This window comes from Parasteatoda tepidariorum, chromosome 2, assembly GCF_043381705.1.
Source record: "Parasteatoda tepidariorum isolate YZ-2023 chromosome 2, CAS_Ptep_4.0, whole genome shotgun sequence".
In the NCBI taxonomy this organism is placed as follows: domain Eukaryota; kingdom Metazoa; phylum Arthropoda; class Arachnida; order Araneae; family Theridiidae; genus Parasteatoda; species Parasteatoda tepidariorum.
The window spans coordinates 83,660,524-83,676,076 of NC_092205.1; the positions used below are offsets into that span (position 1 = coordinate 83,660,524).

Here is a 15,553-nt window from a genome sequence, read left to right on the forward strand (position 1 = left end):
TATATATATATACTCTTCTAAATAGGGGCCAGATTCATTGAAGGATCCTGTAAATTCCCTGATAAATTATTTTTATTTTATTTTATTAAAAGTCATTTGTGTTCTTTAATGCTAGTCGACATGAAAGATTTTCATATTAATAATGAAAAATTCTTGGAATAGTTTTCTAAAATATACACAGTGTGTTTACACTTAGATGAAAATCTGAATATTCGAACTAAACAGAAATGGAAGAAACATATATTCTTCTGAAACAACAGAAAATAGTAATGAGACCCTTAACATGTATCGAAATAATAAATGATGTTCAATTCACTAGAAATGAAGTTACACAAACGAAGAAAATTAATCATTTTCAGCCATCAGTAAATTCTGTAAACACAATAACTTCATCAGGATAACACTGAAATTCATTTAATATGTTTCCTACCTTTTATAAAGGTAATTGTGACGCATAATCTATTATTAGATGAAACTCATTTTTAGTAGTTGATTTGCGAGAAGGAAGGAATCACGTGGTACAATAATGAGATCTTAGCCACGCAGGGTTCTGACAGTGATGTTTTCTCTGAAACAATTATTTATTGGAATTGACTCAGCTCAGTGGGCGTCTTTCATTTTAGGAGGTAGTTAATATTAATGACAAGATAGTAAATTTGCAATGATCAATAAGTTGTATAAGCCACATTTTTATCCCCTTCCCCTTATTTAGATTATGAGATGCCTTTCAGTATATTCAGAATACCAATATTACTCCTAATCTTTGATTGTTTTAAGATAATAGATATTTTGATCAAATTTTACGCATATTACATATTTTTCAGCTTCCCGTTTACATTCTGAGGTATTTTCCAGTATTTTGAGAAAACAAATACTTCTGTAATACTTCTTGTTTAATTATTTAAGATCTTGTTTGATTATTACAGATTTTTTGATCAAAATTTTTGCTTATTACATATGTTTTAGTTTATTTTACCCATTCAGATTGTGAGGCGCTTTTCTTTAGTCAGAAAACAAATACTACTCCCCATCTTTGATTTTTTTTAATAATACTAGATTTTTGGTCAAATTTTATGCTTAAAACTTATATATTTGAGCTTGTTTCCCCCTTTTAATTGTCAGATGCTTTTCAACGCTTTCAGGAAAGAAATATTACATCTAATATTTGATTGTTTAAGGTTATAGATTTTTTAATAAAATTTTCGTGTATTACACAATTTTTAGCTTGTTTAAATAAAATAATTATTCTTGGAGTATTTCTCTTAAATTATCAATACTTTATTATTAAGATTAACCTTTTGACTTAAAATTTATTATAAAACAGATGATTCATGCTTTTTTCATTATTTTCTACAAATAAGTGAAAAATATTATATTTTAATAATTGATGATTATGAAATTCAGTATGAAAAATGGTTGGTTAGAAACAAAATTTGTATTTTGTAACAAATTGTCTGAGTTTTCTATTCAAGTTCTTTTCGATGTCATGTAAAAATTTTCATACGTACTTATTTTTGGAAAAAAACGTAATTTATAAGTTATAAATTAAGAATTAGGGAGTAAAATTTACTCTGAGTAATAAATCAGAATCATATATAGGCTATCCATAAATCTATACAAAAATAATGGTGACTTACCATGAATTTTATCCCCCGCTGCACCCGGCATAGGCCTTGTCCGAACAGTTTCGTAACATTTCCAATAAGCTCTTATTTGTTGAATTATCACCTTTGTATTCTCAGCAGTGTTATCATTATCAGTGATTGAAGTACCTTCCGGAACTCCTATGTGAAGTGTGCTCTGAAAAAAAAACACATATATTTAATACTAGATTATATATATGTATATTTTTAAAAAAATACTCTTAAATTGTTGATTTCAATTTTATTTTCTTAATTTTGATTTTATTGGTTTCAGTACACTGAGAAAAGAAATATGATCAATCACATCTCAAAGCGCTTTGAGACTGATTTTGATAAAATAAACAGTAAAAAGTATGTTTTATATAATTTGTGATAAAATTGATAAATATGGTAAAAATTGGTAAGATTATTTTGATACTTTAGAACATGGCATATAAACCATTTATTCGGTAAAATTTACTTTCCAGTTTAGTGTTTTTTACTTAATGTGTTACAATAAGAGATAAGATTTTGAAAATTTGAATTTCTGGTAAGCCATTGCCATAAGAACGGAAAAACTAGCACATGAATCATTTAAATACCATATAATTTGGTTTTATTAAACAAAATAACGGGTTTCTTATGCCAGAAATATCATTATCATTTAGTACAACATTACTATTCAGTACATTCAGTTTCTTATTGCAGAAAAATCTTATTTTTTCATTCAAAAAAAAAAAGAAAATCGGTTGCACAGATTTGAGGAAGTGAAATTTCAGTTAAATACTAAAATAAGAAAACAACGGTTATAAAGAAAGATGAAAAATCTATTAATTAATATTTTTGTCATTCAAAGTTCACCTACATGTAAGATTAGAGCCAGTTTCTAATTCACTACTGATAATTAACATAGGTGTACCAATTACGACATCGTGATAATTATTGATAATTATAAACAACTAATACGATTCTATCAAGATTATTATGGTTAAAATAACCCATCAAAATAATAATACCATGAATATCATGCATGAATGTAATTATTGAATAAATTGTTATTATGGACATTGATATATTATAGTTGAGTTACGAAATAAATTAGTAAATATAGCTATGAAAAAATAACATGAATTAGTTAAATTGGAAAAATATATATAACACGATATATTTTCGATATTTCTGACAATACATCACGAATTAAACTTCAGAACTTATCGGTGATAAGGACCAAAGTTCGTGTTGATGATTCAGTTGAAAAATTCATATAACCTTAAAACTAATGATACCTATCACCGATATCACCTGCTTGAAACGCTATTTTAAACAATACTGGCTGATTTTAATGATTTTTTCAATATTCTTTTAATTTAAAAAAATGGTGAAAATATTTTTGTATTGAAATTTATTAATGAATTTAGTTATCACAGCCTTTTATCCCAACACTTTCAACAAATTTTTATACTTCTTTAATTTTATTAACTTCTTGACACACTCAGTTATTCAACTTAAAATGTTCTGATTCTCTAATTTATTGAAACAGAAAAATCTGTTTTTATGTAAGAAAAATAAATAATATATAACACATCGAGAGAGTAGTAGAAACTTAATATTATTTCAATAAACTTAAAAAAATTGTTACGAAAACACTGATTTCTAAATAAATCTTATCAATCATTCACGTTAAAAATCAAAAAGCTTTTTTTTAAAATTTAGTTATTGATTCATCAAAGTTTTACGGTTCATTTGAAATTAAATTAGCCAAAAACTCACTCATTAAGAGAGAGAAGTTAAGCAATTTTTCAAAATATCCAGGGTTTGAAAAGTTAAAAGAAGGTTTAGAATTTTTTCGTTTACTCTGATAAATATGGGATAAAAGTTTGTTGAAACTTGGAAATAATAAATCAAGAAATTTCTGTTCGAGAAAGATGCTGAAGTTTGAAACTTAAATTTAGCGTAAAACTCAAAAGCAAAGGCTCCCATTTACATCTTAATTGTTTTTAATGAATGGCAGAAAAGAAAATGTTTTTGAAGTTTGAATAGAGCCGAATAAAAATGACCGCTTTTGACCGACCCTAACGATCCTATCTTCACTTTTCTAAAACTCAATCATCACTATCTTCTTTTTTCTAAAACTCAATCATCACTATCTTCCTTTTTCTAAAACTCAATCATCACTATCTTCTTTTTTCTAAAACTCAATCATCACTATCTTCACTTTTCTAAAACTAAAATCACTATCTTCACTTCTCTAAAACTCAACGAGGAGGTGAACTGAAATATGCTTATTAATTTGTGTAGATGATATTTTAAATTACGAAAAGAGGCTCAAAAAGGTACTTTCTCTAAATATATTTAAAGTATTTTTTTCTTTTTGTAAATTTAATTTTGCGGGAGTTATTTGACCGATTACGCTCAATTTTTTTTTGTTGTCTTGCCATGCAAATTTGCGTTTTTTAAGTGATGTAAAAGTTGTTTATCAAATCAAAACTGTTTGGCTATTATTAAATAAAATATAAAAAATAACAAATGGCTAATTTTTGCATGGAAGTATATAGGAAAAAACGAATTGTATAATCGACGGCAGAAATTTTTTAATTCGTTTAAAAATATCTCGAAATATGGCGAAATACACAAAAAAGTAAAATTAACATTAAGGGGTCCAAACTTTGCATCGCTCTCCTGACCAAACTATTGGGACCATAAATCCGATATTGAGGCTATTTATGTTTTGGGATCTAGATGTCCCAAGTCGTTGAAAAAAAAGGTACGTTTATTCTGAGAAGATATGTTTTTGTGTTTGTAGTGTGTGTAGTGTGTTTGTATTGTTTGATTGTGTTTTTCACAACTTAAAATATCATCTGCACTAACAAGTTAACATATTTGTGGTCGAACCGGTAAGTCGTAGAAAGTGAAGATCCGATCATTTAAACCAGGGGTCGCCAAACTTTTTTGATCATCGACCCCTATATAATTTTTCGAAATCTCCATCGTCCCCCACAAAAGTAATTTTCTGTTAATTAAAATAAAACTCTATTAGATACTGTGTTTGTACATTTATTTTATGATTTTAAACATTTATTAAAGTAATAGTACATTGTGTAACAATAGTTTTATGAAAAATATATTAATATTGAAATTTAAATACCTTATTATTAAATAATAAGTAATTATGCATAAGTAGATATAATAAGTAAAGTAACTAAAGATTTACTGCTTCTTGATCAATGAGATGGGTGTGCCTGGTGTTTTTTTGCAAGGTTCGCTATATTGGGTTCAAAATTGGTCAATTTTAATTTTCGTCAAAATTGGTCAATTTTGTAATTTTCGTAAAAAAATACAAAGTGTGCTATAGTTTTGTCGCGGGCTGTACTAATCCATATTATTAAAGCTTACCTTCTTTTTTGTGCATTGATAATTAAAATTGATATCTAAACCAAACGAATGGTTTTATCGAAACAATATCTAATTATCCAAAACTATAAAAGTTTTAAGAACGACACTGCAAATATTCAACACAGTTTGCAAAGATAGCTGAAACTGCGTATGATATTTGCATTTGTAACGTCAATGCTCGTCACACGTGACATTTGGACAAGCGCACATATGCATATGACTTATAAACTGCGCGCTGGTACATAAATACTTGTTTCACCCCAATAAATATACGTTTATTAATTTATGCTTTATAAAGAAACTGATATTGAGTCAATTATAAACAAAAATCACAAATTTTACATACTTAATTAGGTATGTGTGATTTGCGTATTGAGAACTGTTTTTTTTCCCCAACCCACAATCGATCCTTCCGATTCGGATCGACCCCCATTCGCCCCCCTGTCTCAGATCGACCCCCGCTTTTGTTAANCGATCCTTCCGATTCGGATCGACCCCCATTCGCCCCCCCCTGTCTCAGATAGACCCCTGCTTTTGTTAAATAAACCCCTGGGGGTCTATATAGACCACTTAGGTGACCTCTGATTTAAACAAATGCTATTCAGAGTGGTTCGTTTTTTTTTTCTCGCGTTGTTCAAAGATGAATTGATCTAATTCTATCAACTATCATACTTCCTTATTTCAGTCTGTTATTTTAGCAATGCTACATATAGGGGCTTTTGTAATACATATAGGGTGTTCTGTAAAGACTTCTACATAAGGTGATTTGTATATATAGAATCAAAAATGAAAACAAAACAGTATGCGTAATGAATGTTGTAATTTAATATTTAACCCAGGAAAAAACAAAAACGCTTACGAAATTTACCAAGTTACATTAGATATTAGATAAAAGAGCATGAATGAATATGAAAACATATTTAGTTGAAGTTGTTTTCTACATCATCTTTGTTTCCCCTGTAATCGAATATAGGGTAAATTTAAAGGTCGTCACCGGCCATCGTGCGAATAAAAAAAATAAAAAAATTTTCGATTAAAAAATGGCAGATGATTGCCACTTTTTACGTCGAAGGTGAACCCCCTGTGATATTTAATATTATTTTGTTAAATAAATATGGAGTTATAACTATTTTAGAAAAAATATTTATTATGAACATTTTAGAATAAATATTTTTTTACGTATGTTTAAGATCGTTTTGAAAATTGCTTTATTTCCCACTTTTTTCTTAAATTTTTTTTTTCATTTTAGAAATGTACCATATAATGTTAACCATATGAGATATGCTTCGAAAGAAATGCCTTACAGTAATAATATCAACAGTTTCTGCTTTTAAAATTTTCAATTTTTTAAAAAATAATGAAAACGCGTTTTTAAATAAAGAAAATAATGAAACAATAAAAAAAATTTAATTATAAAAAAATATCAAAATCCCCCACCATTTAAATTTATTAAGCTTTAAAAATCGAATCAAAGCTTTAGTTGTAGCTTAGGTCTTTGGTTTGTGTGTAAAATATAGTACTTTTAATATACTCTATTTTAATGTTTTCGGTCATAATCCATCATTATAAATTAGAATTTTATTTAAAAACTACTCGCTTACAGTAGACAAATGGTCTGCTGTCGCAAATTCACTGCTTCGAGAATTAACCTCTCATCTTCTACATTTAACAGCTTTGTTTTGGATTAATGACATTGGTATTGTCTGTTTACTGAAAGAACCCCCATCGCCTTAGAGTTTAGAACTGTTCTATGTTCTTTATTCTTTAGAACTTCATTGTTGCGCAAAGTTTTTTTTCTTCTTTCTCCGACCAGATTCAAAATCTATCAAAATATTTACCTCATAATCCTACTAGAAACAATTACACCTCGCAACCATGGTCACAAACATTGATCTAGTCTAGACCAGCGTCTGTGGAACCCTACATGTTCGACCTAGTTTTAACTGTATTCGTCTATTTTATAAATGATGCTCATTAGCAATTGGGAACGTGTCAACCGAAGAAAAACTGCAAACTGATTTGAAAATATTTAATGCGGTAAAAGACATTCTTTCGTTGTTTTATTAATAATAGTCTTAAAATTAGGCTTTATGTCAGACAAATAAATTCTAATATTGAATTTGATTTTGGTTTATGTGCAAGTAAGCTTAAAAAGAATAAAATGAACTTTAGCTAAAATTATATTTTTTGAAAAAAATGAAAAAAAAAAAACTTAGGAAAGTAAAAAATGGTCATCAGGTTGACTTATTCCCGTATTGTTCAATGTGGTTTTGAAAAGTTATCTGGAAAAAACTTACTTCGCTTTTTTTTTATAAGTGTGTATATTTTACAGATATTCAAATTATTAGTATTAGAAATTGTCTTTTTCTTATTAACACGTTGAATGCCACGCTAATTTTACGTGGCTTGCCCGTCTGGCCAAAATGATTTTCTCAGTATGTATTACATTAATTTCTTCAAACCATTTTAGTAAGGATAATAATATGAAAAAATTAAAAGCATCAAAAAATTAAAAGCATCAAAAATTTACTCGAATTATGTGTTTCTAATAATCTTGGCTTCGCCGATTATTAGAAACACATAATGCGAGTAAATTTTTAACCCCCATGCGCTACGAACAAACTCAGTGCCGGTCACCCCAATGGCATTCAGCGTGTTAAAAATCTTAACTTTTAAGCAAACAATTTACTTTGATACTTTTATGAAAGTAATGAAAATATAAATCACTGCATAATTTATTGGATATAAATATAATTACACGCTTCAAAAAAAAAATCCTTATTTTCGGAGGAACCTTCGTGATGTTTTCATGGAACACCATGGTTCCGTGGACCACTCTTTAAGTACCACTGCTCTAAGCAACTTCACCTTACAACCATAAACATCCCTGAATCATAGAGCTTTCTTCTTTAGACAGTCAATAATTTTAGTAAAACTTGAGAGGAAGCTAAAAATCGTGCGCAGGTTCGCAACTTTGCGGTGCCACTTTGAAGGTCATTTTCTTGACCTTTTCCCTTACAAACTCACTGATAATCATTATACCATGTTTCTCATAAGGGACACAGGGCAAAAACGTTGAGTCATGGAGATAAAGAGGGCTCAATATCACAAGATCAACGAGTACGATGATTACACTTCAATCACCATTGTGCATCTGAACCAAAACTGCTTCCAAAATAATTTATTATTATTTGTTACTTTGGTGTATATCATTTTAGGAATATTATTTTTCTAGGATCTTTCATCAGTATCAGTATCAGAAATTTGGAGAAAATGTTCTTCCTCTTCAGATCGATGTCTAAATTGAAGAAGTGGCCTCACGAATGAATGGTGCTGACCTCTATTTGTGGGATTTTGAGCTATGCTTGCGGTTCTGAGCTCTCTTGTCTAACGCACCTTCTTGATTTAATTCGCAGGAGACCAATGGCTGGTAAACTTGGTTTTCCCGAGTGTCATTCGAAACAGCAACGAATTGAATATATTGCAAGTTTTGCCTACTGATCATAAAAACCAAGTATACGGATAAATATTTATATTTTGCTCCCTTTATAATGTAACAAAAAGCTTAAAATATATATTGGTGAGTTTTATGATAAAATGTGTCTATTATTGACATTCATATCTTAGAGGAGAAAATATTAAATTGCATGGACAATATTATGTTCAATTTGGAGATAAGTAAAAATAAATACTGATTTTTTTTTAAATAAAGAAACTGCTGAAATTGTTTTTGGCCATAGCGGTATTGTTTCCAACATTTATCATGCATTGTTTTTGGTTAGAATTTGTTTTGCAAAAAATATTTCAGAAATTACTAAGCGCACGAAACTAGGATATTTTTACATCGAGGAAAATAGATTTGAAAAGTATTAGTGACGTAGTTGTCTGCACGCATGCAGCGAGCTCACGCTACATTTTTGTGGCGTCTAGAGTAAAAATAAAATGATAAAAAATACAATTCACACATAGGATATTTTATTTTAACAATGTTTCTCTTCTCACTGTTAAGTTAGTGAATTACTTTAATATGTGATATTAAGAGCCTTTCTTTTTTTTTAAAAAAAAAGGCTCGTTTGGATATTCGACACTTGCTTCAGTTGACATTTTCAGAACATGCTCTTTACCGAAAACCATTAGATTCATGTCTTTCGTTTTTTTCCTTTTTGTAATTTTTTTTAAAGTTTCAGGAGGGTAAAGCAAAAAATTGCCTGGTATTTTAAGAAAAAAAAGCTTAATGATAAAATTAATAAATTTTACCTCATTTACCATTTTTTATCACAGATTGTAAATCTATATTTTATTGCTAATTTTACCAAAAATTTTATCGTATCACTTTGGTAAAAATTATTGAGCTTTTTCGTGTTCCCTTACATCTAGAAACACAATAAATTTTACCACATTTTGCTATTTTTACCATACTTTTTTTTTCTAAGTGTAATCGTGTCACCAGCGAACTACAAAGTTACATATTTCATTAAATACCATTTAATGATATGTGCATGAAATATATAAATATGACTAAATCTGAGTACTTTAAGTTTGCTAGAATATTTGAACGTGTAATTGTGAAAAATTGAAATATCTTTAACTTCTTTCATCAAAAGCAAAAATAAACCTTAGGCATAACAGAAACAAAATCTCTTGTACTAAATTCAACGCTAAAATAATACAACTCTACAAATAGAGGCCACTTCCTAAAGAACTACAGAAATCCTAATTTAAGTGAAGCTGAAATTTACTTTAGATGTTGTGGGTTATGTCGAAGATGAATATCTGAAGTATACCTTCTTCTTTTGAAATGAGCTTTAATCTATTAAAGTGAGATTTAATCACCATTTTAAATTTACTCTGCCTTCAGGGGGAGCGTCACATAAGGACCAAAGCCTCAACGAGAAGTTGTTTGCGATTTCCTTTGAGATGAATCAAATGAGACTAAACACAAGACGATAGGTCTGTTACGATAGTTTAAAAGGTATAAAGGCTTTTATGTAAAAAAAAGTACAGTTTTGCACTTAAGTCTATTTGGATGTCTGACATAGTTGTATAAACAGAGAGAGTATATGATTTTTTGCTGTTTTTAGATGAATTGAATGAGACTAACACAAAGTTAATATGACTAATAGTTTGGAAGTTATACAGATTACTTCTATATATTTCTCTTACACAGCGACAAAAAAAAGCCTCATTACTACTCCCCGAATGGCAACGCTAGAAAATCGACCAATGATTGCCGCTAACAATGTCGCATGCCAAATCTAGCTGAGGTGACTCAACACATAGCTCTTTTAAAAACGGAAACTCTTAGTATTTTGTCGAAAGCGCTTTTTTCACGAATTTATATATTACAAATTTATTTGACGATTTTTGATTTATATCGCGAATTTATTTGTTTTATTATTGTTATTAGTTATTCAATACGCTTTAAGATTTTATACTATAGCACATTTCTAATAGGTTTAACGAATTACATGTCATTTATTTGAATTCAAATTTATTTTAATAACTTAGTATTTACTAAAAAGATGTGATTTTTTTTTTAAAAGTTGTTACATGGATTTTAATCATTGTTTTGAATTCTTACAATTTTTTGCATTTACAATGTACCTAAGTTAGTAGCGATCGAAGCGAGCTTGGTTTGCGAAGCAAACCATATAAGATTGCGTAGCAATTTTCGGGGATTGGCCAGCGTTAGCGAGCAGGGGGCGCAGCCCAATAGTTTATAAAAAATATGGTATTTGACTTAAGGCATTTTACTCGTAAAGCATTCATAATTTCAAAGCAATTACGATCTCAATATTTTTTTTAATAATTACAATAAAATGCATGAGAACCTGGGACAATACATGAGAATTTTTTTAATGTAATAATGGCAGACGTTTACATAGATGTTAGTAAAAAAAAAGTTTTTTGATGTGAAAACCTTTGGGAATTTTTTACTAATTGACTATCAACGTTCAATTCTACGTAAAAATGTACATCGGAAACAGTATCTTTCTTTGCTTTATATCTAGGTGTAAGTTTCATTTTTTTAAATTCCCTTTCTTTAAATAATTTTAAGATGGCGAGTAAATCTAACCATGGGGTAAGGAGGCAAATTTCATGTACCAGCATCCGGGGTTATTTAAGTCAGTAAGTTTTTTTCTTTGTTTCTTAAGCGTAGAACTTTCTTTAAAAAAAAAAACTTTCTTAGAAGTAATTGAAGGCTCAAATTTGACAGTAAATAAATAATCCATAAATATAAGCTATAAAGAAAATTCCCGCAAATTGAACAATCACCAAATTACTCCGAAATGACAATAATCACTTCGGACCTAAACTGCAACTTTTAAAAGACTTCTCAACTTTCCTTTATTTCTGTATTCAACAACTCAAGAATTCACAAATGAAAGGGTTTCATTGTATAAAAGTTGAATAAATTATTACATATCTGTAAATTGATTTCGGTTGCTTTAATTAAGGCTTCTTCCCCAATTAATTCCATAATTACTCAGTCTAGTCAAAGAAGTTAATAAGCTTGAAACTCGTGAAAATGTTTGTTCCCCCCCCCACAATTTCAAGGTCAAATATACTCGAGAAAGACTGACGCATGCTTCTTAACTACTTTTTATTAGCATGTATTTATTAAACTATATACTTTTGTGTTTCACTTTCAGCAAAAAATAGATTTTGTCAAAAATTAAGGGGGGAAAATTAAAAATTCTTTTGTAAAAATGAAAAAAAGTGTTTTAAATAGAATACGTTATGATATCCTGAATCAAGTTTACGACATTCTCAAAATTTCAACACAGCAAGTCAAGCCTATCCTATCATTGAAAAAAAAACTAGCTCTAAAGCAGGGTTTCTTAACCTGTGGTTCATGGACCCCTTAGGGGTCCATGGGTCATATTTTGGGGGTCCACCTACTGCTCCTCATTTTTAAAACGTTTGGATCAATAATATTTAAATAACATTGATCTTTTTTCCTTTCTAAAAGGTGAAAATACATACAGTGGTGGCCAAAAGTGTGGACACTTTTTGAAAGTTTCATGTTTTTCNAACAACATTATTCCTAGAATGTATACTTTTCTTGTATTTCTTAGAATAATATTACTACAAAGCTTATAATTAATTTTCATATAAAATAAACTTATTAGACAGAGGATAAGTGTAACTTAAAAAGGTAACTAAATCTAAAATGTTAATTATAAACTTCTATTTCATAATATTTATAAAAATGAGAGCTGATGGAAATTTTTTTTATCATACATATAAGTCTGAATTTAATTTAAATTATAATTATTAAATTTATACCATGCTTAAGATATATTTGTGCAATGGAAATAAAGGTACAAATTAATCATTTCAATTTTATTTTCTTTATACGTAAATTGAAATATGTATATTTGCTATTTACGTTTCATTTTGCTCCCACTTTCACCATACTTAATTTAATTTTTTTTCTCAAAATAAGTTAATAATTTGTTTAAAAGAAAATATTTCAATTTTTCAAAAAAATGCTGCAATAAATTGTATTCAATTTAAATTCTTTTTTCTCTACCTTTTATCAAAATATTTCTTTGGTTTAACTTATACGTATTTCTGTAGCCAAAATAAATAAGATAAAACAAATTGCTACTTTTATGAGATTTTATTACATTCAATTCAGAATAATAACCTTTTTGTAGTGCAGATACGATCTTTATTAAATATGTATCAAATAACATTTAAGGCTTTCTTCCAATATTTATCGACAAGCACTTCAAACTGTGCTTTTTAAAAATATGAATAATTTCTTAATTTTTTCAAGACTCAATTACAGGTTCCATTAACTGCACAATGCATAGAGATATCCCATATTTCATGCTTTTTTATTTTATTTTCATTCCCTCATATTATTTCATTATTTTATTTTCATATTTTTAAGCAGTATTTCTTTTCATATTTTTAACTCTCCTTATTTTCTTTTCATATTTTTGCGCATTTAGTTTTCAATTTTTCCTTTATGACTTTTTGTAAGAAATTCTAATTCTAAGGAGTTGCGATTTTATTTTTCTCTTTCAGAAAACATTAAATTCTGTTTAAGAATTCAGAAAATACATTTCTTTCTTTTTAAATAAAATAGAGTTTTTTTTAATAGAGAAAAAATCGATTTTACTCCGCGCATGAAACAGATTCTAACAATATATTCTAAATGTAAAAATTCGAAAAATGAATAAAATAATTCGAAATTTATAGTATGATTTTCGAAAGAATAAAAGCAAAATTAAACAGATTATAAGCAAAAAATGTCTAGTATCAAGTTTTAGTATTAAGTAAATAGAAAGGCGCTGCCATAATTGTGGAAAAAAGACAGACTAGTTTTTCTAAATGAATTTAATTATGGATAATTTTTACTAACCTTATTTTTATTTTAAATTATAGTTAAAATAGTTAATGAGATGAATTCTTTGAAACTAAGCTGGTTTAATATGTGATTTTTAAAAATTGGTAATAACTTTTAGGTAACCACTACTTTTCTTTTCAGATTATGTTTTTTTTTAAATTTATTAGATTAACTTGAAATATATGCAGTTATACATGCAAATTAATTTTGTAGTTACTCTTGTTCTTAAGGTGTTTTTATAATGCTTTTAACAAAATACTATGATAAAGTGGACAAAAAATTTATTAAAACTCAAGATTTAATTTTTAAATATTAATTTTTTTAATTACAATGAAAAAAACTAAGGCTCACAAGGAAAAATGCATACGTCATTTATATTACCAGTAATTTATGAAACATGGGTATTCTACAGAAAACCAAAGCATTTTTAAAAAAACTTATCATAAGCATTTTAAGGAACTCTCGAGAATTTTAAAGAACTTCTAAACATTTTAAAAAATTCCTAAACTTTATGAGGAATACCTATGCATTTTAAAAAATATCCTAGTATTTTAAAGAGTACCTCAGCATTTAGAATAATACCTAAGTATTTTTAAGACGCCCGGTGGCTGAGTGGTAGCCCTTCACGCTCCCGTGCCACAGGTCCTGGGTTCGATATTCAGGCCGAGCAGGGTTGGCTCGTCCTTTCATCCCTTCAGTGGGTCGATAAATGAGTACCAAGCATGCTTAGGAACGAAACATCGGGGGTTCCGCGTTCGGCTGACCGGAACATCTGCTCCTGCACCCAACAGCTCAAGGTCAAGAAAACTGAGATGGGCACATTAGGCCTTGGCCCTCTATGGGCTGTCACGCCACTGAGTTCAATTCAAGTATTTTAAAGAATACCTGAGCATTTCAAAGAATACCTAAGTATTTTTTGAATACCTAAGCATTTCAAAGAATACCTTAGCCTTTTAAGGAATGCCTAGGAATTTTAAGGAATATAAATGCATTTTACAGATTAACTAAGCATTTTAAAGAATGGGCTCTTTAAAGAATGCCTTTGCAGTTTACGGAATGACCATGCATTTAAACGAATATCCAAGTGTTTTAAAGAATCTTTAAAGAAAGTATTTTAGATAAGGCCAAATAATTTTAAGGAATACTGGCAGTTTTAAACTAAAATTAAAAATATGAGAAACAAAGTACATTACCTACATACTTTATTAAAAAAATGCTCGTTTCGAAAAGTTTAAAAAAAAAGAGGATAAGATAATAAGACAATTATTTGAGACAATCAAGCATTCACAGCTCAAGATTTAAAGTTCCAATTCCCAATAGCCAGATTCGCAATAGCCAGTTGTCGCCATGGGGGTTTGGGAACTTATGGTTACAGAATTTCGAAACTAACGGCATAAATGGTTTTAATACTCATCGCGCATCGGGTGCTTTTACTTACTATTCAAGTAAGATACCCATCAAACCTTTAGTTTAGTTGGCTTTGAGAAAACACCAAATAGAACCAGAGTCATTTAAGATGAAACTGAGTAGGTAAACCATTCTTGCTTGGCTCTTAAAAAATACTAATGTTATTTTGAAAAAATAATAATGAAAATGCTATTAAAATTTTTATACAAAACGCATGAATTAATAAAACTGTACGAAACAAACTTTTTAAAATTTTTATAAAAAAAAATAAGACTTTATTTGTTTTAACAAAAAATATAGATTTTTTCATTTAAATTTGAGTTTTTCAAGAAATGAAAAACAACGATATTAAATGGAATATAAATGCCTATCCAATTTATCCTTTGTCATTCTATAGCATGCTTAATGCTAGCATTTGTGAGGCTTTTCATCTTTTAATACTTAACCCGCCAAATTTCTTCTATCTGCGAAATACTTAGATATTTTATAAATTACGGGATTGCCGGATTTGCCGATTAAGTGATTTAGCTGGTGGAAAATATTTTTTCAATACCGATTGACATTTCGAAAATCACCAAGCACCCGAGTATAATGCCTTGAGATAAATTTTATTTTAACGCATATTCTATTAAGCCGCTTATCAGTGTGGAATAAACTGATTTTTATTACTTTTACGAGTTTCAGATCATAATCTTAGAAATGTTTTTTTCAATATCTAAATTCTCGAATCTACCAAAGTTCAATTTTGCGCTTTCCGTTTTTGTGAATT

The 15,553-nt window shown here is 28.7% G+C and overlaps 1 protein-coding gene across 3 annotated transcripts in view; it reads right to left on the reverse strand.

The window, feature by feature from the left end:
- The window catches only part of LOC107453385 (calcitonin gene-related peptide type 1 receptor), a 397,139-nt gene that overhangs the window by 87,117 nt on the left and 294,469 nt on the right, over nucleotides 1-15,553 (reverse strand). For all 3 annotated transcript variants that reach the window (XM_071177835.1, XM_071177833.1, XM_071177834.1), the window contains one exon: nucleotides 1,638-1,800. In XM_071177835.1, coding sequence (XP_071033936.1) covers nucleotides 1,638-1,800 — 163 coding nt within the window. The remainder of the gene's footprint in view (nucleotides 1-1,637; nucleotides 1,801-15,553) is intronic.